General features: G+C 39.0%; 4 protein-coding genes across 5 annotated transcripts; 3 read left to right on the top strand and 1 right to left on the bottom strand.

The window, feature by feature from the left end:
• On the top strand, positions 1 to 2,410 carry LOC134792715 (paxillin). Of its 2 annotated transcripts, none has more exons than XM_063764013.1 (5): positions 1 to 139; positions 1,287 to 1,493; positions 1,568 to 1,741; positions 1,816 to 2,046; positions 2,173 to 2,410. In XM_063764013.1, the coding sequence occupies exons 1-5, from the start codon at positions 116 to 118 to the stop codon at positions 2,263 to 2,265; spliced, it is 729 nt and encodes a 242-aa protein (XP_063620083.1). In that variant the 5' UTR covers positions 1 to 115; the 3' UTR covers positions 2,266 to 2,410. The 2 variants fall into 2 exon arrangements, with proteins under 2 accessions (XP_063620083.1, XP_063620084.1); XM_063764014.1 differs by lacking the exon at positions 1 to 139 and adding an exon at positions 1,070 to 1,196.
• Positions 2,411 to 4,884: 2,474 nt separating this feature from the next.
• On the top strand, positions 4,885 to 9,813 carry LOC134792725 (paxillin-like). Its single transcript, XM_063764025.1, has one exon. It carries the CDS (start codon positions 4,885 to 4,887, stop codon positions 5,161 to 5,163), a length of 279 nt encoding a protein of 92 aa, XP_063620095.1. The 3' UTR covers positions 5,164 to 9,813.
• Positions 9,814 to 10,865: 1,052 nt separating this feature from the next.
• On the bottom strand, positions 10,866 to 14,329 carry LOC134792683 (X-box-binding protein 1). Its single transcript, XM_063763946.1, has 4 exons — positions 13,895 to 14,329; positions 13,399 to 13,516; positions 12,666 to 12,949; positions 10,866 to 11,008 (listed from the first exon to the last, which is right to left on the bottom strand). The coding sequence occupies exons 1-4, from the start codon at positions 14,038 to 14,040 to the stop codon at positions 10,915 to 10,917; spliced, it is 642 nt and encodes a 213-aa protein (XP_063620016.1). The 5' UTR covers positions 14,041 to 14,329; the 3' UTR covers positions 10,866 to 10,914.
• Positions 14,330 to 17,502: 3,173 nt separating this feature from the next.
• Positions 17,503 to 24,497, top strand: LOC134792710 (COP9 signalosome complex subunit 5). Its single transcript, XM_063764007.1, has 6 exons — positions 17,503 to 17,725; positions 17,804 to 17,907; positions 17,988 to 18,118; positions 19,916 to 20,110; positions 20,333 to 20,600; positions 24,264 to 24,497. Exons 1-6 carry the CDS (start codon positions 17,571 to 17,573, stop codon positions 24,461 to 24,463), a joined length of 1,053 nt encoding a protein of 350 aa, XP_063620077.1. The 5' UTR covers positions 17,503 to 17,570; the 3' UTR covers positions 24,464 to 24,497.
• The last annotated feature ends 438 nt before the right edge of the window (positions 24,498 to 24,935 follow it).

Raw genomic sequence — 24,935 nt, 5'->3', positions numbered from 1 at the left:
CACCGTTCAAGAGACGGTTGTGGAGTCCGCGGCGCCCGCGGTGCCTGCGCCGACACACAGCACCACGGTTACACGGCACCACGCCTCCAGCGCCACGAGGGAGCTCGACGATCTCATGGCGTCCTTGTCTGACTTCAAGGTTAGTTGTCCTTGCACCGAACATGTCACCGTCAGTTCAAGTTCATGAGACCTCTCATGTCGTAAGGCACGACACCTCCAATACCATGAGAGTGTTAGACGATATCTATTGATAACGTAAAAACAGATCTAAGGCTGATCGGTGTTTCAGTTTTCCAGTGGTGACCGTCAAGTCCTAACCCGGTTAGTTAAAAACAAATAAAGCCAAATACCAGCCAATATTATCCAGAAACTCGAGGACTTGGTCTGGCAAGACAGCTGTCAGCACATTTATTACACAATATAGGTGCCTGAGGCACTCCAGCAAAATGATATTTGTTATCTCCTGGTGGAAGGTAATTAGTGGTGGTACTTTGTGCTAACGTATGTTGCAGATGTAACAACATCATCAATTCTTAATGCTACATACTCACTTTTATTTGTTTACAACATATTAAAGGCAAGACGCAGAAACCAACTAATGGAAAAGGACATCTTACTCGTAACGCCGTCCAAATATTATTTAATTGCACACGCGCAATTAACTCTTGAGCCAAAAGCATTTTACTTTGTAAAATAAATGGTAAACGACATCAAGGTTACACGCCGAAACAGAAAACGAGATCCAAGGTCTAAAACAAAGCCAAAAGCCCTGCCCTGGCATAATTGGCTACTTGTCCACCGTTCTGACCCATTTGCAACAGGTTCATTCATGAGTTACCTGATTAACGTGTTTATAATTCCCACTGTATCGACTCAAGTGATTTTACGAGCGGCGGGTGATTCACCCGCCCTTAGGCCACCTCGGCACACTGCACTACAGTAAACCACGCTTTTCCGTTTATTATAATATTTACAACTCTCCTTTCTTGGTCCACGGCTATTTCCAGCCGCGTAAACAGGCACCGCTCCAGCGCGCCTGTCCCTCTCGCACCCGTTAGAAAGCTCGTATCTAAAGATAGTTCGCAGCGTTACATCACAGGCGTGGTGGGGCCGCGCGTTATAGATATTAGAAGCACATAGGCAAACATCTTCGGACCGCATTCGCTCCAGGCCACCGAGACCGGCCGGTTACTTCTGTACGTACGCTCTCGGAGACTTCGCGATACCACCAAAACAAAAAAATACTTGGTATCGAGCGATAGGGAGTAACCACTTTTCTGTTTTAGGTGAGCGGCTCAGGAGGCGAAGGTGGAACACACGTGTACAGGGAGAAGCGCGCCTGGCAGGAGCACTACCGCAGCACCCCGCGGCAACCCGAATCCGCCTCCCTTGAGCATATGCTCGGATCCCTCCGGGCAGACATGAGCCGCCAAGGAGTCCAGACCCCCCAAAAGGGATGCTGCAACGCGTGCGAGAAACCCATCGTCGGACAGGTGGATAGCTTTCCCTCAAGTGATATAACAGTGATTTAAAGTGCAATTTTCAAGTGTCGGATTGTTCGGTGCAGGTGATCACGGCGCTGGGCCGCACGTGGCATCCCGAGCACTTCACGTGCGCCCACTGCAACCAGGAGCTGGGGACTAGAAACTTCTTCGAGCGCGACGGCCGGCCGTACTGCGAACCCGACTACCACAACCTCTTCTCGCCCAGATGCGCCTACTGCAACGGCCCGATCCTCGACGTTAGTGTTCTCGACAAACACTTTAGCAAATTCGGATTTACGCGTCTGATGTTATAGTTTATTTTCCTTTGCAGAAATGCGTGACCGCGCTGGAGAAGACCTGGCACACGGAGCACTTCTTCTGTGCTCAGTGCGGGCAGCAGTTCGGAGAAGACGGTTTCCATGAACGGGACGGCAAACCGTACTGCCGTGCCGATTACTTCGATATGTTCGCGCCCAAGTGCGGCGGCTGCAGCAAGCCTATCATGGAAAACTACATTTCCGCACTTAACACCCAGTGGCATCCTGATTGCTTCGTCTGCAAGGTCAGTATAAAAAAATATACAGGTCTCCTTGGAAAATATGAAAAATACAAATTTAGTAACAGGTAACAAGCATATATGCCAGGTCAAGTATGAGGTACACATTTTAACTGGATGTTTCATACACAGGAATGCCAAGTTGCAGTGAAAGGCAAGTCTTTCTATGCGATGGAAGGCAAGCCCGTCTGCCCCAAATGCGCCGGTGTCGATGAGGACGAGTAAAGAATGACGTCACCAACCCCCCAATGAATGCCCTCCCCCCTTTTCTTCCACAGCTATGCTCCAAATGAAAAAGGAATGATTATTAAACAAACACTACACAGATGTTACTCTAACAGTCAAAAACCATATAAGTACTTAATAGGGATTAATTTATGTAATATATTTTTGTAATATTATTGTAATTATAAGATTTATACAATAAAGAGAACAAGAATAAAAAAAAATAAAAAAAAACAACAACAAAAAACAAAAATAAAAACAAAACAAAACAATGGGCGGCGGTCGTGCGCGACTGACGTCTCGTCAGTCAAGGCCGCGACCGTGACCCCTTATCAATGCATTGTCGCATTCGAAAATCGTGAATGGGGTCAAGTGTTGCACGTATAGGGTTTCCTGTAAGGGTATTAATAGTGGTGACGTCACAGCAGCGTCTGCGCCGCGGCTGTTGTAGATCAGCTTTGTTTATGGGCCAATGGATTAGAGACTAGAGTATTTCGGCGCGCGCTATTTCTGCTGTCGCCGAGCGGTAAATAAACACGGATTGAGTGCAAAATGTGCGTGCAGCGCGCTTTACGATTATGCGCGGTTTTTATTAAGATCATGAGCGCGATGTATTTAATTTGCTGTACCTAATGTATGTTTTTATGCCAAATAAATATTTTCTATTTCTATGTATTTCGTTGATAAAATAGTGGATAGATTACATCATAAATCTTTAGCGATAGAATATAAAATATCTTTTATATTCGACCGCAGATAGGTATGTCGCACAAACCGAAATCAAGAGCGATATATGCCATCACCATCAGAGATGCTTCTTTTTTATGTCTGTAGACTCAATTTTTAGCCTTCCTTTGGCAAATAACTGGTAAACCTACGTATACTGCTTTATCGAACGGTAGACGTTGGTTATTTAAGATCCTTCTAAACGTAAACAAATCGTCATTTTGCAAGTTGTGAGTGCTACGCCGCCGTAACACGTAGCATTTCCTGCTTTGTAGCGAAAACTCATTATTATGGCTCTTGTTTGCTGCCATATCGCGTCATCTGTAATCCGCAATGATAATATACAACATGTAGTAATATTTGATTGTTTAATTTTGGCGAAGTCAACACCTGCTATTAAATAAAATCACGTTGAAGCTTCAATTATATATTCGCTCTACAAATAAGACTGTGGCAGATATTTTTGCACACCAATAAATATTTCGCGAAATCAAAACGGAGCTGTTTCAGCGTAAAAACAGAGGTTTTACTAAAATCGAACACTGTAAGAGTACCTATCGTTTTAAACGGTCATCAAATTCGTTATTACTTTAATGACGTAGATTATTTTTATGAGTATTCGCGAGCCTAACGCCATCTAGCGGGCATCCCAAGAAGAGGTTCATCCCAAAAAAGCGGAGTTTCCAAGCACAGCCGAGCGGGGGCGCGGCGACAGCCTCTAACACCTTTACCATCATACACGGCAAGGCACACAAGCCGCTCTCGCGATTTTTTTCCAATTTTATATAAAGTCGCCATGCTTTCCAAATTTCATTTAATAATTTAAAAATAAAATCAATTTTGTAAAATCTAAATAAGATGTCATTGAAGAGACCCGCCTGCTGCTCCTGAGACCTCCTGAATCGCTAACCTCCCAAACAATGACTTTTTAAAAACGCTACAGGGCTTTACGTTATACCTATACGAAATAGTCTAAACATGCCGTCTCAACCTCGCGATTGACTTCACTTGTAACAAATGAGTTTTATTGATTTATAATTCCAACTACCTTTACACAATGAATTTTTAAACTAAAAATAGTAGGCCATGGAAGTAGTAACCTACAGACGACCTCGAAAGTCAGGAATTATTGAAAGGACCCTTTTTGATCTTCATAGTTATAGATCACAGAGGTGAGATATTAAGTCCACTTGCCATCTTGCAACTGAAAATACAAAAGAATGGCAATCTTTCCTTTTTTTATCTCAAGTGCAGCAAATAAAACATGTCGCTTCAGTGTGACTACGCTTTCAAAAGCATCAACTAAAAAAATAAAATTATTCTGCCAAAAATAATAATTTTAATAACACATTTACTAATCGCCCCCAAAGATTTGTACTCCTCAAAACGCATATGATACGAGTATGACATAGGTATGCGTTTTCGAGCCTATTCTCGAAGCGTCTACTAGTAGTCACCGAAGAGTTCCATTAGGTGTCCATCTTTTGGCTTTCTTCATCAAATCAGCTCGACAGTACCAAATGATTTTATTATCAAATGTAGGTATTGTATAAACCTAGAGATGTGTAGAAGTACCTATATTAAAGTCGACTTGCAAGATTTGATTACATTGTTATACTCTGTATCTTTCGGTACTTAAATAAAAGTAAACAAATAATTTGTACATCTTCGGGTAGTTTTAACATTTATTGATTAACCAACCAAATACAAAACCACCTGGATCTGTCACTGAACGACCTGACTTTAACCGAAATTATTTGATCATGTAATGTTTTCATGGCTGGCTTAAGAAGCCATTTGAGGGTAGATTTTGTTTACTCTTTTTTAAATACCTAAAGATACCGACTATAGTTACTAATTTATAAGTGAAGTTATAAGTGTTAAAAATGCCCTATGCCATTCCAGGAATGCCGCGAGCCCTTCCACGGCGGCTCGTTCTTCGAGCACGAAGGCCAGCCCTACTGCGAGACGCACTACCACGGCAAGCGCGGCTCCCTCTGCGCCGGCTGCCACAAGCCCATCGCCGGCCGCTGCATCACCGCCATGTTCCGCAAGTTCCACCCTGAACACTTCGTCTGCGCCTTCTGTCTGAGGCAACTTAATAAGGGGACCTTTAAAGAACAGAATGATAAGCCGTACTGTCATACGTGCTTTGAAAAGCTGTTTGGGTAGACGAGAGATGGCGCTGGTCAAATATGAGTTAAGAGCTTTCGGTAAATACAATAAACTGTCATAATGCGGTACGACGTCGCTGCTAATGCTTTCTTTTTGAATTGATAATTCATAATATCGCAATTATAAGGAGCAGAACGATAATCCATACTGTCAACTTGCTTTGAAAACTCTTCGGTTATACAGATGGCGCTGTTGGCCAAGTTTAAACGCGCTTTCGATAAAGTACAGAAATAAATGCTGATTTTAAGAAAACATCTGGACGTCACAATTACAACTAAAATCACAATAAACTACTTGTGATGTGATGCAATTATCGCTTTGTTAAATTGCATATTTCACGCAAGTACAGTACAATTTGGTACTTGTTACCAGATCTACACAATATTTAAACATTTGCCGTAAGGCGACACGACTGCGATAGATAAGATAAATTCGACCGATATATCAACAAATAATGAGAAGAATACATATGTATCTTTGACTATTTTACGAATTGCCATTTAAAATAATTAAGTACAAAGTTCATTATTATACGAAATGCGTTACCCATTGAAATCAGGAAGTAATTTTGACGGATTTAATATCGAATGATAACAGGAATCGATTATAATGTAACTTTAGAGGACATCACACTGATTACATATACTACTTACGTTATGCCTAAAGATGTTCGTTGTGACCGTAGTGACCGTATCCTCCTAAGGCCCAATGTCCTACCTATAGTACTTATTCAGTTCGATGAAATTTAAATCATATTCAATTGGAATAGAGTCGCATTTGTTTTGTTTCGTTCATTTTTCAAACTAAACTAAAATCAACTCTTTTCCCTGCACTATAGGTTCAAATTTCAGTGACAAATTATGGATTTTTCATTTGTATGGCTGGGCCTTAGGGGGGTATTACGATAAGTACAAAAAGTTAGTATCGGTATAATGCCGAAAAGTAGACGTTCAAAATCTCTTATTGAAATTTGTGATTGTGTAAATTTTTTATCATAAGAGTAGATGATGAAAATGTTCAAAAAGTAGAAATCGAGTAGTTATGGTGCATCAAAATAAATACAATTAACAGACATCGTAAATTTTATAGCACTTTTGGTGCAGCGGAGTGGTGTTAACGGAATTGGTATAGATAATTCCAACCGAAATGGTAAATTAAGGTTAATATTAACGCTAATTAATCATTAGAGTTGAAATTGTTTATACCAATTCCGTTAACACCGCTCCGCTGCACCGAAAATGCTATAAATTTACGATGTCATTAATGTCAATATTTCATTAATTAATGATAAATGTTACAATACCATTAATTAAATAAGGAATAACAATGTAATTGTAATTCGTTTGTCACTTACATAAATGCAGGCACGCTGTTGTTTATTTACTTTATTAATTATTATAAACTCATTTGTGTGAGTGATAAATAAAATACAACTGATTTACGTAAGAATATGTATGTTTGTGTTGTAGAACTTTGTCTTTATAACTGTATAACATCAACTATAAGAACCCCAAAGTGTCAAACAACTTAGGTAAATACATAATTACATTTAATTTTATTAAATAAATGTGTTTGCTAATAGAAATAAAATGCCATAGTTCTAAAACGCATACATACCTATATATGTATTATAATGCCCTGTAGACGGCCTACTAAGAAATGTTTGGTCTAACACTCAATACAAAAATGACAACCGAAACTTAATTTACTGCCAACTCTGTGTTAGTAAACTCCTGACTAAATAACACCTAACTAGTGTAGTGTGATAAAACTAAGTACTAAATGATCGACGAATTAGATGTTTTAAACCGGGTTAAGGTACCTGTCCAAAAATATTAAGTAAGCAATGTAGCGGCCAGTACAACCTTTATTTTATTTTGACGCAGAATTATTACATTCATTGAAAAAAACTTACTGTGTATAGTGTGTATACATATTACATACTGACCATTTGTATACCACCAGTCGAGATGACGATCTTTTATTGACAAACTCCAATCGAAGAGTAAAACTGTAACGGGATGACAGACGCGAACGAAAAGTTCCGTGATCATTTGCCCATACATTACAAGTTTCGATTGGCCTTTCGGCCCCCTGAGGGTCTACCGCGAAACAAGTTCGACGTGTTGCCTCTCTGTCGCACTTGTAGATTCGTACGTAAATGTGACAGGGAGGCAACACGTCGAACGTGGATCGCGGTAGGCCTTCTGATTGCGATCGATGAGATGTTTACTTACGACCCACTACAAATGGCCAATTAAAATATTGAAACATGAGTCATACTTGCCTACTATGATACATGTAGAAAGTTCCCTTACTAAATGTGACTCCAAGTCATTTGGTTAAAAAACATATGACTCATCACTGTCTCTTGTTATGAACTAGGTTTCCACGCGTGGTATGTAGAACTATCTGTTGTTAAAAAGGAATTTATTGTGTAAGGATGCTACTGATGAAATCTTCTGAAATTATGTCGGCTTTTAGTTTGGCTTAATTGCTTCACTGACAGCCTTGCATTTCGTACGCGAAAGTGCAATTAGGTATATAACAAATTATTTTAAGTACGCATGTTAACTTAACCAGTGGTAGGTACAGTATACCTTGAGCACCTGAGCATACCATTTCAACAGTTCTATTGTAATAAGTCTTGGCAAGTTTCAAGTTGTTTACCTGTATCGTAAGGAATTTTATCGCACGTGTAACAAGTCAACGTAGCTAAACGATTTGTTCCAATTTTAATGAATAATTGCGGAACAAATTCAGGTAATTGGGTGACTAACTTAAATTGGGCCCTATGTCATTAATATATATCGGGACAACCTTAACCATTGGGCAAATACAAATACTGGTAATTCAAGTGGCACATTGCCCCAGTAGGAGGAATTTCCCCATATTTAATACTTGATATGTTAATGTATTACCTAAATATAGAAATAGTGGCTGCATTGTCCCATGGTTGCTATTGACACGACTGATCTTATTCTTTATGTGGTATGATATACGAAACGTAGGTAACTACTTAGTACGAAAGTAGTTACCTGTTTTACTTTTTTACAAGCTTTTATTAAGTTTCACCTGTCCCGTTGTCTGTAATCAAATCTTGCAAGTGAAATTTGATCCACTTCCCGGTTTCTGATTGAGCTGAAATTTTGCATGCATGTATAAATCGGATGACAATGCAATATTATGGTACCATCGAGCTGATCTGATGATGGAGACAGGAGGTATAGGAACTCTGTGATGAAACAACGCAACCTAATTGTGTTAGGGGTTTTTAGAATTGTCTCGATGAGTATTAGTTGTCGTAAGAAAAGTACAGTCAGCGATAAAAGCTTGTATCAAAAATGAATTTTTTGCCTAAAACTTATTACATAATTTGTATTGTTGATGTGACACGTGCCTACGAGCTATAAGCCGATATATTTTCTAGAAGCATTGTTCGAAAAGTGTAAAATATCGATTCCTACCAACCTTGGTACAACCTTTCAATAATGCAATATGACACTTATTTTCACCGTGTCAAGGTGTATTTTAAACGGCGCGTCGTATTTTATGTTACGCTTTGTTAATCGATAACGCGTTGTTAAGTTCTAATTCTTCCATTAGTGTTAAACGCTGTACAGTTATCGCTTTTGTTATGTTCATATATTTTTATTGCTGTGCGTTATCGCAGGAATAATTAACAATATTGGTGTATGGGAGTAACATTCGTTTTTTTCTAAATTTCACATTCGTGTATTCGTTACGCCGGTTTAACACTTGTATGGCGCCATACGCCATTCAAATTATATTTTGTCAAATATAGGTAACTAGTGGGAAACAGGGCAGGGGGTAGTACAGTACTGTGATAATTTTGGCCTAATACTTTTTTGTGGATGAAACAATCCATTTTATACCATGAAGGTACAAACTTAAAGTAAACTACACAGTACAAATCTTATCAGACCTAACTTTACACAACTTCATGTAAAGTAACGAAATACCTTGTTTTTACCGTAGTGTTACTTCCATCGCCAGTTTGTTTTGTCAGTTATCTAGGAGTAGTGAGCAAGTGCCAAACGCCGGCAGTTGTTGCGCCGCCCGCCTAGCTGAGTTAACAGCTCAACGAAAACTGTGCCTTACGCCAACGCGTTTAAAAAGTTTTCACTTTAACATAGTTGGTAGAACGTAAACGCCTGTTGTAAGGCACTTCGTTGAATTGTTAACGTTCATATTAGTTCAGTTTAAGGTTGAAATTGGATTGGACTATTTTTTGTTAATTTAACTGATTAAAAAGATTAGGAAATAAGATAATTCCTTTTGTTTTTGCTAGCGATCCCTATACACTCTTATCAGTATTAAAAATCATGTGCCTAATGATATAATACTACTTATCATATTTGTAACTAAAAGCCAATGCCATCAGACATCACTAACTTTCAATGTTAATTACCAGAAAAAACAAATATGTAGTAGCAAGGTCATTGCTGTAATGATGTAAATACGTATTGTTGTAACAGCTGGGCGGGCCCTATGTTATGTTAATCGCTTCGCTTGCGGTGGACGGGCCGCGTAACTTAGGTAGACGTAATGGATGTAAAACGTAGAGTAAGGAACGATTTTATTGAATCTGTAATATTTTAACAAAATATATTTAATGTTTTTTTACCTGATAGTTTCATTTTATAAATTACTACACTAAACAAGGTCTAATTACTTTATAATTTGTTAATAACTCACGGAAAGAATGCAATACGAATACCTACACGAAAGTTCTCTAGTTTATTAGCTAATGTTTAATAATCTGGCTATTCGCTAGAAATTTCTTGAAGTCAATTTAATTCTATCGTAAAAATAATTCTTCGTTAATTAGCAATTCATTTTCTTATCGACATGTTTAAAAACGTCTTCTTAAATTGGGTTTTGATAAGACGTTGAAATCTCAATACCTTGTTTATTGGCGGCTATCGGTTGTCGTTTTGCTATCGCTGGGGAATCCAGACATAATTATGAAAGCATGTACGTGCCCACGCGCCACCTACGTGATCGAAAGCCGATAATGTTATTTTCGCCTACAACGTTCTAGAAAAGTAAATGAAACAAGATAATACGACAGAACAGATATATTTGACTTATTTCACAGCACTTAAACGCATCCCTACACTTAAACATAGGCACTTAGCTTACAATAAAAAATACGATTACAACTTAAATAGAACTTTGTCATCTTAAACTTAACTATTAATTCAATAACTTAGATCTTAAAACGAGTCAGTCTTTGGTGAAATGCTGTCAGAACCGGTCCCTACGCTAGGCCAGGGAAGAGTTCTGAAAAGGATTCGCACCAGAAGTCTGACAAATCCATCGATTCTGGTTCACTGAGCGGTGAGGCCATTGAATCATATCCTAAATCGCTGAAGCTGTGACTCGGGGACACTGCAAACAGATCCTCATCTGCAGATCTGGGGGACAAGCTCATAGGGGATAGCATTTTCATGTCATCTAGAGATAAAGAGCCATCGGTGAGCGATGTGAAGTCTGTTTCGACTTGAATTGGAGCGCTTTTTGTGAGCTCAGGGAAGTCTAAGTCAACCTGAGTTTCCTCGATGACTTGTTCTTCACATGGCACCTCAACGGTGACGCAGTTCTCCTGTAGACTGGCGTAGAACATGTCTCCTTTGTCGTTGTGTGTGTCCGTGTCGGGCGCGTCAGTGTAGGGGTGCGCGTAGGAGTGCTGGGTCAGTATCCTGTGCACGTCATGCTTAAGGTCTATGACAGCATCTTCACTGGGTTCCAGGTGCTCTGCTGCGGGCCCCACCACTTCAGCTCCTTTAGCGCGCTCTCCAGTGTCCCGCACTGGGACCTGCAACAAAAGATAACAATTTTAGTAAAGTTTATTATCAGGACTCAGTAATGAAAAGCATTGCTGTTTTCAAATTTAACCCTATCTTCTAAGTTTTAGAGACGAAAATCCGGTGTAGAAACTATTAACTACTCGTTTCTCAATAAATAATTTGTTAATGAGGAAACCTTAAACACCCTTTACTTTTATCCTTACCCTTTGTACCTTTTTGCCTATTTATACATATACGATATTGCAACATTATTTTGTAAGTTTTCCATTATACCTTTGCAGTATTCTAATTTATTCAAACATTAATTAATTCTCATCAGCCTACTTTTTAATTTATCCTTATTTAAATTTCATTGCTGAATACAACATTTTCCATTTGGCGACCATAAGAAATTATTCTTAACTATAATAATTATATCCTTTAAAAATCATTTCAATATTTATTAACATGATCCTAATAACTTTAGCATCCGGAATGATTTAGTCACTTAATTTAAATAGTAATCGCATGTAATGCAAATTAGATGACTCATTTAGGATGATATACCTACATACATAAGTATGTAAGATTTTAGGTATTTACGTTAAATTTTGAAAGGATGTCAGCCCGAGCCCAGTCAATACTTCGTTGTCATAAATGATTTAAAACGACAAAAACATTGCATCAGCCATAGAGTTAGAGCCTTCGCTCGGTGGGCGGCGGGAGGCGTGACGTCACGATTGTATGCCACTTGCATCAGCCGAGTGGTAACGTTAGTCACAGTCACAGGTCACCGCATGTTGCGTGCTTTCCGGACTTACACGGGTTTTCCTGTCGATTTTCCTTTATTATATTGTTTGCCGAATTGCCCATTTAGATATTTTAAGTGTTTCAATGTCAATTTATTAATATTATTAATTTATTATAATGTTGTTTAGAATGGATAGGCATTTTGTTGTATGTACTCTGAATTTGATTGTAACTACACATATTAGGATTATAAAATATCGTTATTAATTACAATAAAAACAACGCTTTGCCTTGTTATTGAATAATATGCACTAATAATTGGACAAAAAAAATAGTAACAAAGTTCTTGTTTAACTTTGTTACTTAATGGCAATAAACATGGATAAGATAAGAGGTCTACTCAGCTAATTATAGGATTTATGGTTGATAGTTTTTTAGTTACTAGAGAGTGACGTGAGAGTGACTGTAGGTACCTACACTTCAATACCTATTGAATGTATAAATAGAAATGATGGAACACATTGAGTAGTTGCATTTCCCCAAATGACATCTAAGTAGGTAAGGTCAGTTGGTAAAAGAGAAACATAGTTTATTTTGCTTGGGAGAAGAGAAACAGTATGAGGATTCCTTACAAGTGTTTTTCTTCGAACCTCATTAATATTAACTCATCCAATTCCTTATTTAGAGCTCCGCACAAAACTGCGGAGCTCTTATGGGATCACTTTTGTTTTGAAAATCGGTTAAATGCAATTTTCTCAAAGACCGTTTGATGTAGGTACCTAAAATTTGGAACAGTTATAGCAAGTACTATCACTAACACTGTGAATAAGTCAAAACCGCTTATTTCTGATTTTAGGGGGTTGAGAGGGGTATTTTTTAAGTAACCCAACCCTGTAGAGCTGTAATTTAGTTAAAAGATATAGTAATATAACTTACATCTTGAGCCGCTCCTGCACTGCCTGCATCAATTTCCTTGATGAGTGAGTCGGCAAGCTGTTGTAAGGTGTCCAGGTACTCTTCGGACTCGAGGTGCTGGAGGAGGTCTGCGAGAGGAGACACATCGCCAGCAGCAGGCGCGCCGCGCGCAGTGCCGTGGGGGGCCCCTCCTGCTGCCGAGGAGTAGACTCTGCCGGTCCCCGGGCCCCCGAGACACTGCGCTCCGCGCGCAGTGACGCGTTCTCGCTCAACAGACGCTCGTTCAGCGCCTTGAGGCTTTCCACCTGGATAAAAAATGCTTTGTTGTTTACCTCATGTTTTTTAGGAACTTTTTACAGTGGAAGGTATTTTCGACATGTGGTTCTTTGACTATTCATGGGCAAGGTACAAACCTTGTAACTTGAATTGTGATTTTAGCCTGCAATAGGTACCTAAAGTTGCAAATCTCTTGACACCTCTGACACTTAGCAAAGTTTTGGTATGCAAGTAAACAAAAATAAGTAGGTATTGGGTTTTGGTGTAGATCTCTAGCTCTTAGTAAGTTACATTACAGATAACTATTAGGTATAAACAACAATTACTATCTAGATTTTATTTCAATGATGAATGTTACAAGAGGAGTCAAATGATAACATTTAGAACAGTTCAATAAGTTTTAACTACTTATACATAGAATTTTTTTTAAGACTTGGTTTTCAAAGATTTAAAGATTGGTTGTTTAAAATGTACAAACCTCACTAATCAGCCGCTCATTCATGTCAGCCATCTCCTGGATCTTGGACTCCATCTCATCCATCTTGGCTTTCTTGCGATCGCGGGACGTTTGTGCCGCCACACGATTCTTCAGCTTCCTGCATCATTACAATATTGTTATTATTATCCATTATCCATACATGAAACAGGAAAGTCATGTAAAGGTGACTTGTTAAATAACTTTGAATTATTAATGAAGCTAAAATCAATACTATGTTGACATTTAACAAGAGGACATAGAATTTTAATGATGCTTGTTATAATAATATTTCGTCATAACTACATACATGCACTCTCCTGCCCTAGTTACAACTTTTATCTATATTCCTTATCTCATATGGAACACATGCCGCATAGATGTCATCATACTTAACGGTACACATAGCCCAGGGCAATGTCCCCGGCGCTAACCCGACAAGTACGTCCGCTAACTAACGCTAACCACGCAATCAAAATAAAGAAGTCAATGGACTCACTTTCTTTGCATCTTCTCCTCCCAAGAAAGGTGGTCCAGCCGGCGCTTCCGCGACGGGGCGGGCGACGCCGGCTCCAGCACCACCTTCGTGTTCTCATCCACCGCCAGGTAGTTGTTCGGTACCGTGATGATTATCGGAGCACTCATCTTGAAGCTGACGCTATTCTTCAAAACAAAACACTCTGATACCAATTGATGTTACTGTGACGGTCGCATACTACCGCGTATCGCTTGTTTGAAAAGCATTAGAATCACTTCACTTTATTAGAAGTCGAGTAACGAGCGGAATGTGCGTCTTTCATGTTTAGGAGCTCGATTTGTACTGTACGTTCGAGAAACTGCGTCGTGGATTTACGTGATTGGCGGAGAGTTATCAGGGGGCGGAATCGACGCGTTGACAATTTCGAACGACGAGGATAGCGCGATACAGTCAGGCTTAGAAAAAGAGAGATAGTTAAGTGACGTTTAACGTTCCTCCCTACCACGATATATGTACTTTATTTTATAACTGCGTGTCGCGTTATGCGGATAGTGGTACCGGCAATAATTATACCGGTGCGCGGCAACGACAAATAAAATTATGAAATGTAGTAAGTATACTACGTATTATGCAGAAAAATAATAACAATGATAGTGATACATAACTACTTATAGGAAACATTAGTCATTATTTTATCATCAAGTTCGTCTACATAATGTTAATGTAGATTGGACGAACGGTAAAAATCCATTTTGTTTATTTGACTCTTAGAGGTAGGTTCTTAAGTATGGATACAAACTACAAAAATATCAGTTTCTAGTAAATTTGACATTTCATCGGACGGACATAAAATTATAATGGGCTTTATTTAGCTAGGTAGGTACTAATATCTGCGCACTGCGTATGTAGGTACTTCGGTTCTAGGAATAATCAAGACAGACGGATAAACTATTATGGATACTACTATAACAACTAATAACAAGTGTTATCACATGCCTGCTACGATAAAGGCAAACAAGTGTACACATGGTATAATAATATACTCCGCCTGGTACTCCATTCCCGTCTTTTCTAGGTCACCTAACTGACACAAGCCTACGTCATCATGCGACAGCGCTATATGATAATATGCGATAGCGCTATATATAGCGGCCATGTTATTGTGACGTAGGCCTGTGTCACTCCGGGAATAGAAGACCATGTTTTATTAGACTATGAGTGTACAGACCGCCGCACGATAACCGGCTACCGACACCTAAGGATGCTTGCAACCTGTAACTCCAGTGGTGTCTTAAGGGTAATAAATCTGTATTTAATTCGAAATATTTTTTATTTTCAGTGGTTAGGTACGTAAGTTACAGCCGAAAAGTTTACATATCCCGTATTTTGCTTTTCTTTAATTGGCTAATAAGTTGTGGTGGCAACTGAATTGGTTTATGAATTATGTATAGACACTAATTATAAGAAACATGTACTGTTTGTGCCCAAATAAACATTAAAAATTTAAAACAAAAGGTCACCGAAAAGCAACTGATAAATATTAAATAGGTATGATATTCCTCATATTGCATACACAATGTCAAGTCTCCAAAAACTCATGGGCCCCTATATGGCCTCAGTGTTCGAATCCATAACGTCCGGTTCGGAAGTCTCTCGCTTTATAGCGGTCTAGACGCTTATGCTCTGGTTTCCTAGGATAGCGGTGCCGTCATATAGCGGCCGTCTCCATACAAATACTACGACATCCATATTTAGCCGTATTATTTAGTATGGAGACGGCCGCTATATATGACGCCTGACGGCACCGCTATCCTAGGAAAACCGAGCTTTAGGGTGGTATTCCATCTGCCCAATATATTGGTCCAATGTGCATTGCGTCTCAATCTCTCATTAAGCAAAATGTGAGACAAAAGACACATCGGACAAAGAAATCGGAGAGGGAATACCACCCTTAAGCTCGGGTTTCCTAGGATAGCGGTGCCGCCATATATATGGCGACCGTCTCCATACAAAATAATACGGCTAAATAAGGATGAGTAGTATTTTGTATGGAAACGGCCGCTATATGACGGCACCGCTATCCTAGTAAACCAGAGCTTAACCGAAGTGGCTGAGCCAACCTGGAGCCAACAGTAACCGAACAAAATCTAATTCTAAAAGAACTGGGTAGAAAGAGATGGGTAGGTACAGATCTTACAACGCAATAATTTAACAAGTATGTCGGTAGAAAAAACCGGGCAAGTGCGAGTCGGACTCGCGCACGAAAGGTTCCGTACCACAATGAAAAAAAAACGGTCACCCATCCAAGTACTGACCACGCCCGACGTTGCTTAACTTTGGTCAAAAATCACGTTTGTTGTATGGGAGCCCCATTTAAATCTTTATTTTATTCTGTTTTTAGTATTTGTTGTTATAGCGGCAACAGAAATACATCATCTGTGAAAAATTCAACTGTCTAGCTATCACGGTTCGTGAGATACAGCCTGAGGGTCTACCGCGAACCACGTTCGACGTGTTGCCTCCTTGTCACACTTACGTATGAATTTACAAGTGCGACAGAGAGGCAACACGTCGAACGTGGTCCGCGGTAGACCCGCTGGTGACAGACAGACGGAAGGACGGACGGACGGACGGACGGACAGCGAAGTCTTAGTAATAGGGTCCCGTTTTACCTTTTGGGTACGGAACCCTAAAAAGCACGAAATTCAAAATTTGTATGGGTGATCGATTCTTCGCGCCTACATTTTTCAAATTTGCCGCCTTTTTCTACTGATAAAGCTGGCTTGCCAGATTATAAATTCAAAAGTCTAGCATGGGCACATTGTCCGCAACACACTGTAATCCAGTAACTTTGTCGAATTTTGTAACCTGGCTCTTTTGCGTCAAATCCGGTAGTTCTGATTTTTTGCAGACTTGTTTATGATGTTGGCCCAATGAATAATCCAAGTTTGTGACTTCGAGCGCCGATCGTACGATCTTGTGGCTACCGGGCCAAATCAGCTTTGATTGACCTTAGAAACAATTGTGCCAACCGGCATCGCCTGAGACAAAAGTGTATACTCACTGCACTTACTTAGCCTACGAATACAAGTTCGAAATATTATACATTTTGAAAGGCTTTATCTCGCAAAATATTAGATGTACAGAGACAATTCTCGTGTCTTATTGTAGCAAATTTAGTCTACTTTAATAACGCCCTAGGAAGTTACTATCAAAAACTAGTACTTTAGGGTTATAATCGCCCAAATCTAAAAAAAATTGCGGTTTATTCGATTTTTGACAAAGTTGCGTTCGGCGCTCGAGGTCACAAACTTGGATTATTCATTGGGCCAACATCATAAACAAGTCTGCAAAAAATCAGAACTACCGGATTTGACGCAAACGCAAAATGTATAATTTTACTGTATTACTGGGTCTTGGTAGCTATTTGCACAAAATATAACTTTGTCACTTTCCTTTGCAATATATTTGGTATGTTGGTACATTGTGGACGCACCCAACAATGTGAACTTGAGTGTTTAAACCAATGTCTTGAACAGCATCGGTTATGCTGTCAAATTTAGATAAAAGCTATCTGTCATTTATTCCAGTGCTTTGTAATGGCTTTGTAGTAAAAAAGTGTCCACTCTTTTACTATAATATTGATATCTTCATAAGTATTTAAAGCTAGGTATAAAAATAATTGAAGTCATCAACGATGGCTTCCACAAGCTCCGATAATCAATCCACAATTGCGCAGAAAACATGGGTAATGGCCAACAGCATCGAATCGGTGTCCAGTGTTGACGAAATATACCGCTACGATAAGAAGCAACAGCAGGACATCCTTGCCGCTAAACCATGGGAAAAAGAGTAAGTTTCCACTCCGTTTTCATGTAAAATAAACGAACGAGAAGTTTAAAAAAATTACTTGAAATGTTCTATTTGCAGCCCGCATTTCTTCAAAGATATCAAGATCTCTGCTTTAGCTCTCTTGAAAATGGTGATGCACGCTCGCTCCGGCGGGACTCTAGAAGTTATGGGTCTTTTATTAGGTAAGAAAATTAGCTTACATATGTTTATTTGAATTTTTTTATTATTAGTTTGGTTTCTAAGGTTACATTTTTTGTTGCAGGCAAAGTAGATGCAAATACTATGCTAGTGATGGACTCATTTGCTTTGCCTGTCGAGGGTACGGAGACTCGCGTCAACGCGCAGGCACAGGCTTATGAATATATGACAGCTTACATAGAGGCAGCCAAACAGGTAATGGACTACGCTAAGGCATACTTAATTGCTACATAATTGGTACTTATCTTATTTTTTGTAAATAAGTTTGATAATGTTATCCCAAATAAAGCATAGCTTCAAATTAGGTTTGTTACCTGCCATAGCATGATTATGATTAATAAGCTTGTCTCTATCTTATAATATTATTAAGGCGGGTCATTCCACTGTTTCGGGTGTTACACTTGAATTCTTAAAATAAGGTTTTATTCGATATTGTAACAGGATCTAGGAGGTTATAACTATTGATTCATCTACTACTTTGATAATATTTTCTTTTCCTGTACACACATAATTAAAGTATAAGAGCAATAACGAGAGAATCACTAAAAAGTAGCTGGTTCGGGCGTTACGGGAATTGGCCTATACCTTCTGACCATCAGTACCAAAATGCATAATTTAGCGAATTTTGTCAAGTAACCTCCAGTTTTATTTATGTCAAGTAATAATAGTTAGTATAGTCTACTGAAACACCGAAGTAACACTTAGTATCACTTTTCAATTAATTTTAATAAAATAAATTACCTGTTTCGGGTGTTACTCATGGTTCGTTTCGGGTGTTACGAGTACCAAATTAAGACAGATTTATACGAAATTATGGCTCCTTTTATTGAAATTATTGTCTTTTTAATAAATTCGATTAAAAACATAAGTAATAAATGCTGAATTATTATAAAATACATTAATCTTAACAATAAAAACTGTTTCTCGAAAATATCATAATTATTTTTCTTTCGATGCGAATATTACCGAAAATATTCACTTAATCAAAAAATGGTCGATGGTGACACCTATTCATTTTGAAAGATCTATCCAACGACACCCCACGTCACAGGATTAAAGTCGCAAAAAAATTAAAAATATTTTGTACAGGAGCAAACCTAAAAAATTTTTTTTTTGTAATTTTTGTGTTACTACTTTGTCGCCATGATTGATTTATGTATCCATGACAAATTGCAGCTTTCTAGCGCTAACCATCACGGAGAAAAGCCGGGGACGGACAGGCGGACGATCAACACGTTTCGGGTGTTACACAACTTCAAACTTTAAAACATATGACTAAAGCAGACGCTAAAACAACAACTATTACACATTTGTATAGGTTCACATCATAGCCTTTCTTTGGCAAAACATGTTTGGCTATAGTTAATTACGGGAAAAGTTACACATACTTTTATCTCTTTTTCGTTTCGGGTGTTACTTTGAGACCACAGTCTAGAATACTCTTCTAAAAACCGATTAATCCATGCTTTTTAATATTTTTAAGACAAATTATAAAATTACGATATTTTACCTGAAATAACTGCGGGAAATTTGTAACAGTTTACAGTTACTTTCTTTTTAATTAGTCTTGCCAATATCGCTGTATAAAATTAGTTTTACGCCTATCATTTAAACGTTGCATGAAAAACATGTAAAAATTGTTTTTTTTTTTCGGTTTTTTTTTCTGACATGAAGGTTTGGTATGTTTTCTACGGAAATAGGTTAGTGTTGACTTCTTAAACTAATTTTCATTTTTGAACCCTTGGTAGCGTTTATTATGGAATGACCCGCATATAATATAGAGTTTGTTCAGAAAGAGAAGAGTCGTGGAATGTATTGGGCCCCATACATTCCATGACTCTTCTCTTTTCGCACAAACTCAAACAAATTTACACATTTATACATACATCTAAAAATCAAACAGGTCCTGTGGCACTACATGTTTGTATTATATGCATATGATACTTGGAAGTTATGTAACAATAACACGAAAAATATGTATTTTGTTTCCAGGTTGGCCGCCATGAAAATGCCATTGGTTGGTACCACAGTCACCCTGGCTACGGTTGCTGGTTGTCCGGCATTGATGTCTCCACTCAAATGCTCAACCAGAACTTCCAGGAGCCGTTTGTGGCCATTGTCATTGATCCCGTCAGAACTATCTCGGCCGGCAAGGTCTGCCTTGGTGCTTTTAGGACATATCCAAAGGTAGTTTATCAAATAATGAGTTAGAAGTTTTTGATTGTAGTTATCACTGTAGTAGTTTTAATACTTTGACTTGAAACACCAATAATTGCAATTTTAACAATTTCAATTTGTTTTTGGTGCCAGTGGTTGTACAGTTTTGTTATGTGCACACTTGTTTTCCTACTGCTAAGCAATTTACAGACAATTTGCAAATGTATTCAAAGCTACATATTTTATTTATAGGGCTACAAACCAGCTAATGAAGAGCCCTCAGAATACCAGACCATCCCGCTCAACAAAATTGAGGACTTTGGTGTCCATTGCAAGCAATACTACTCCCTAGAAGTGTCTTACTTCAAGTCTTCTCTGGACCGGAGACTACTGGACTCTCTGTGGAACAAGTATTGGGTCAACACACTTAGCAGTTCAAGTCTGATTACCAACGCCGACTACACAACAGGACAGATCTTTGATCTGTCTGATAAGTTGGAACAGAGTGAAGTGTGCTTGGGTAAGAACTTGCAAAAATGTGCATATATTCCTGAGAGCCTATCGCGAACCACGTTTGACGTGTTGCCTCTCTGTTGCACTTATACCAGGGGTGTGAAACTCCTCACTTCGTGCAAACTCGGCTCCATTCGGCTCAGCATTGCTCCGAGCAATTATTAGGGTTTACACAACTTGGCGTCCCTTTGCGTACACGCCCACAGCTAAGATAATGGCTTGAATTTTGACAACCCTAAATAGCCGAAAGGGATAGTGCCATATATTAGAGAGGGACAGCATGATTCGACCCTGAACCGCTGTCAAACTTCGGTTTTGTAGGAAGTTTCCTTTCTGTACGGTAGTACTATTATTTATTCTGTGCTTATACGTAAGTGTGGCAAGGAGGCAACACGTCAAATGTGGTTCGTGGTACGCCCTCTATTCGTCAATGTGTATAAATTGATAGGTAAATTAAACACAGACAACGAAATATCAATACCAAGATCAGGATGGTATTGTATGACCAGGCAACTTTCAAAAGAAGTATTGCGTTACTGCTTTGATTGTTGTAATGGGAAACTAATCTCCCATCAGACTCGGAAAGGTAGATGCTGAAATAAAACAGCTCAATGACTTTGCTACCCAAAACATATCCTTTTTCTTCATCCTCGCGTTATCCCGGCATTCTGCCACGGCTCATGGGAGCCTGGGGTCCGCTTGGCAACTAATCCCGTATTTCATTGATTACTAACTATTACCTATAGTATACGGTGGTTTGGATTTTGGATTTCTCCGCCATCGTCGATTATCGGATCGCATCAATTACTTTCTAAGATATGATAAAGGTGACATTCGGGACGACTGGCGACTGCAGCAGGATTATTCTGTTGCAATGTTACTGCTGCAGCACTGTCAATTTTCGTGATAAAATGATGTGTCTGATTTCCATACTAAAAGTAAAAATGTAAAACTGTCTATCAAATTGCGTTTTTTATATCGATAAATTTTCGCGCTCGCTTCGCTCGCGTTTTCAATTACTTTCTAAGATATGACAAAGGTGACATTCGGGTGGCGACTGCAGCAGCATTACTCTATTGCTACGTTACTGCTGCAGCACTGTCAATTTTCGTGATAAAATGATGTGACTGATTTCCATACTAAAAGTAAAAATGTACAACTGTCTATCAAATTGCGTTTTTTATATCGAAAAATTTTCGCGTTCGCTTCGCTCGCGTTTTCAATTACTTTCTAAGATATGACAAAGGTGACTTTCGGGTGGCGACTGCAGCAGCATTACTCTGTTGCTACGTTACTGCTGCAGCACTGTCAATTTTCGTGATAAAATTATGTGACTGATATCCATACTAAAAAGTAAAAATGTACAACTGTCTATCAAATTGCGTTTTTATATCGAAACATTTTCGCGCTCGCTCCGCTCGCGTTTTCAATTACATTCTAAGATATGGCGACTACAGCAGCATTAGGTACTCTGTTGCAAAGTTACTGCTACGGCACTGTCAATTTTCGTGATAAAATGATATGACTGATTTCCATTCTCAGCTGTAATGCGGCAATGAACGTCACTCAATTTACCAAAAAAATTCAATGTAATCTTGATGACCCTAGGGAGAGGGGGCACCATGGTCTAGAAATGCTTAGGGCATCAAAATATCTTAATCCGGCACTGGTCGTTTGCGGAGTCAAACGATTTGGGACTCGCATTTTATACACATTTCCATGCCTTCCCGAAAAAAATCGAATCATTCGCGAAAGTCTCGCAACGCATTGAGGTTACAAACGGCACGCGCTCTTCCTCAGGAGTCTGAAGAAGACCACGGTGAGTGGCGCTCTAGCCAGGCAGGCCGCTTCACTTTCGCTCGCGTGCGTATACCTTACTGTATCGTCCGATATACACCTACTCTGTCGTTAAAATCACGTGTAAAATTATAATAAGGGCGAAAAAAACTATTGATTTTGGAGTGTAGTTTTATTTAGTGGTACCTAAAATATTTTATCTGGTCTACTGTCCTCTAGCATATCCATCTGTCAACTTTACTTCAAGTTCCGCCTCCAGGGGAGAGGGAGAGAAATTAGGATTAGAAATTAGCCGCTTACTGACACAGAGAGAATTCCACGCGGGCGGAACCGCGGGCACAGCTAGTCTCTAATATTTTTCTTGTGTAAGGGTTATTTTATGTACTTTTAGTCGTTTTATTTTCTTGAACCCGTCATATCTTTCCAATCGGCTTCAAGTAGTTAAAATAGGTAATTACCAAAGCACAGCACAACCTATTACCTACGGCGTGCCACAAGGATCGATTCTAGGGCCGCTTTTATTTTTAATATATATTAATAATATAAGCACACTTAAACTTAACGGAGAGATATCGCTTTACGCGGATGATACGTGTGTGTTTTATTATGGAAACTCAATTACTGATATGGCTACATTAGCTCAAGATGATCTTAACGTTCTGTATAAGTGGTTTCAATACAATTTGCTCACTGTTAACACTTCTAAAACCTCATACATCATATTTAAATCTAAAAATAAAAGAATACGTAGTCATACTCCATTATCAATCAACAATATCACAATCAACCAATCAGCAGAGGAAAAATACCTCGGCTTGATAATGGATAGCGGTCTAACGTGGAAGGCACACATAGATAAAATTAAATCAAAATTGTCTAGCATCATGGGTTCAATAAGAAACATAGTCAAAATCATTCCCCGTACTGTTAAATTAAATATATATAACTCACTAGTAAAATCGCATCTAAATTACCTGATTGAGATATGGGGCAATGCCGCGAAAACAAACCTTAAGCCTCTCCAAATTGCCCAAAATAAAATTATAAAACTATTGTTTAATTACGATTACCTAACACCGACTAATACAGTTTATTCCAAATCTCAACTAATGAGTCTGAAACAACTATATACTTATAATTCTATACTACTAATAAAAAAAATCCTTAATAAAACCATGCACTGTCAAACCACATTCAAAACAAATAAGGAGAGTGGCAAGAGAAACCTGCGTAGCGCAAATAATTTATCCCTACCATATATACGAACAAAAAATTTTGGCACAAAAAACATAACATATCAGGGAGCGCGCATGTACAATGATTTACCACAAAACATTAAAAATGCACCAACTTTCAACATCTTCAAAAACAAACTAAAAACATATGTTTTAGATAATATTCCAGCCATCTAAATCCGGCCCTGGCAAACGGCAACACGTTATCGCCTTGAGCCCCGGTAACAAAGGAATCTATGCTTACCCGCCACATGTTTTAGAATCGCACACTTAGGAATAAAAACATCACAAGAAATTATTACGTGTTAAGTTAGTTTATGTCAACAGTTTTATTGTTGTGCTCATTTTGTTATTACTGACCCTCTAATAAGAATAATATGTACATATTTTGCATTAGTGTTAACGCTCAGTAGCCTATAAAATTCCTGACTTATCTCAATAAGTGAAATGTAATATTTCTTTTGAGACAAATAAAAATATCTTTAACCCCCCCCGATACTAAAACCTGGCTACGCCCGTGCCAAACATAACATATCCATAAAAACATATCCTCTTTGCATGTATGTTACTGCGTGTGTCCTCATTTCAAATCTTGTTTTTCTTTTTGAAAATTCTTCAAAAACCACTTCTTGTTGCAGGTCGCGGCGGCTTCATAGTGCCCGGCGCGGACCCCCACGAGAAGCGCACTGAGGACAAGCTCGGCAAGGCCACGAAGGACGCCTGCAAGACCACTATCGAGGTCATCCACGGGCTAATGGCGCAGATGATCAAGGACCGCCTGTTCAACGGCGTCAGCGGCCGGCCCGGGCCTGCCACGCCCATGATTGAGGACTCCTAGTGTACCATATAAGATACTTAAGAGCGTTTTCACATTGTCCGATCTGATATCGGATGTAGGATCCTACATCCGCGTAGTCAGGCCGCGAGGGCGCGCCCGGGCGCCGTCGCGTAGCGGTCACGCACACTACAACAACATTTCTACACATACGCACACAAACATATATTATCGGTCCGACAGCTGACGGGGGGCTCCGACATGGCCAAATTTATCGGAAGCGCCATTCTGATATCGGATGTCGGAAGGCGCTTATGACAAAGACAGCTGCAGGAGGGTGCCATTGGCATTAAGTCCGCCTTTTTTGCGTTGTCTATCGTATTTTAGTACTAAAAAAATATTAAATGTATAAATAAATACAGAGAAACACATATTTCATATATTTTACTTCCTCCCTACATCCGATACCGGATTGGACAATGTGAAAACGCTCTAACTAAAATACTATGTCAGCATTGAAAATATTTCCTATGTC

This window comes from Cydia splendana, chromosome 8 (assembly GCF_910591565.1).
Source record: "Cydia splendana chromosome 8, ilCydSple1.2, whole genome shotgun sequence".
Lineage (NCBI taxonomy): Eukaryota > Metazoa > Arthropoda > Insecta > Lepidoptera > Tortricidae > Cydia > Cydia splendana.
The sequence above is the reverse complement of the archived record's forward strand: the minus strand, read 5'-3'. Positions and strand labels throughout refer to the sequence as shown.

Bases quoted from the DNA above. Each gene is read 5' to 3' on its own strand.
- LOC134792715 (XM_063764013.1), top strand. From the start codon at position 116: ATGGCGTCCTTGTCTGACTTCAAG. The intron at 1,494-1,567 runs GTGGATAGCTTT...TGTTCGGTGCAG, and splicing joins AGAAACCCATCGTCGGACAG to GTGATCACGGCGCTGGGCCG. The intron at 2,047-2,172 runs GTCAGTATAAAA...TTTCATACACAG, and splicing joins CTGATTGCTTCGTCTGCAAG to GAATGCCAAGTTGCAGTGAA.
- LOC134792725 (XM_063764025.1), top strand. From the start codon at position 4,885: ATGCCATTCCAGGAATGCCGCGAGCCCTTCCACGGCGGCTCGTTCTTC.
- LOC134792683 (XM_063763946.1), bottom strand. From the start codon at position 14,040: ATGAGTGCTCCGATAATCATCACGGTACCGAACAACTACCTGGCGGTG. The intron at 12,950-13,398 runs GTTTGTACATTT...TTTTTTATCCAG, and splicing joins ATGAGCGGCTGATTAGTGAG to GTGGAAAGCCTCAAGGCGCT. The intron at 11,009-12,665 runs GTAAGTTATATT...CTTTTGTTGCAG, and splicing joins GTGCAGGAGCGGCTCAAGAT to GTCCCAGTGCGGGACACTGG.
- LOC134792710 (XM_063764007.1), top strand. From the start codon at position 17,571: ATGGCTTCCACAAGCTCCGATAATCAATCCACAATTGCGCAGAAAACA. The intron at 17,726-17,803 runs GTAAGTTTCCAC...TTCTATTTGCAG, and splicing joins GCTAAACCATGGGAAAAAGA to CCCGCATTTCTTCAAAGATA. The intron at 17,908-17,987 runs GTAAGAAAATTA...TTTTTGTTGCAG, and splicing joins AGTTATGGGTCTTTTATTAG to GCAAAGTAGATGCAAATACT.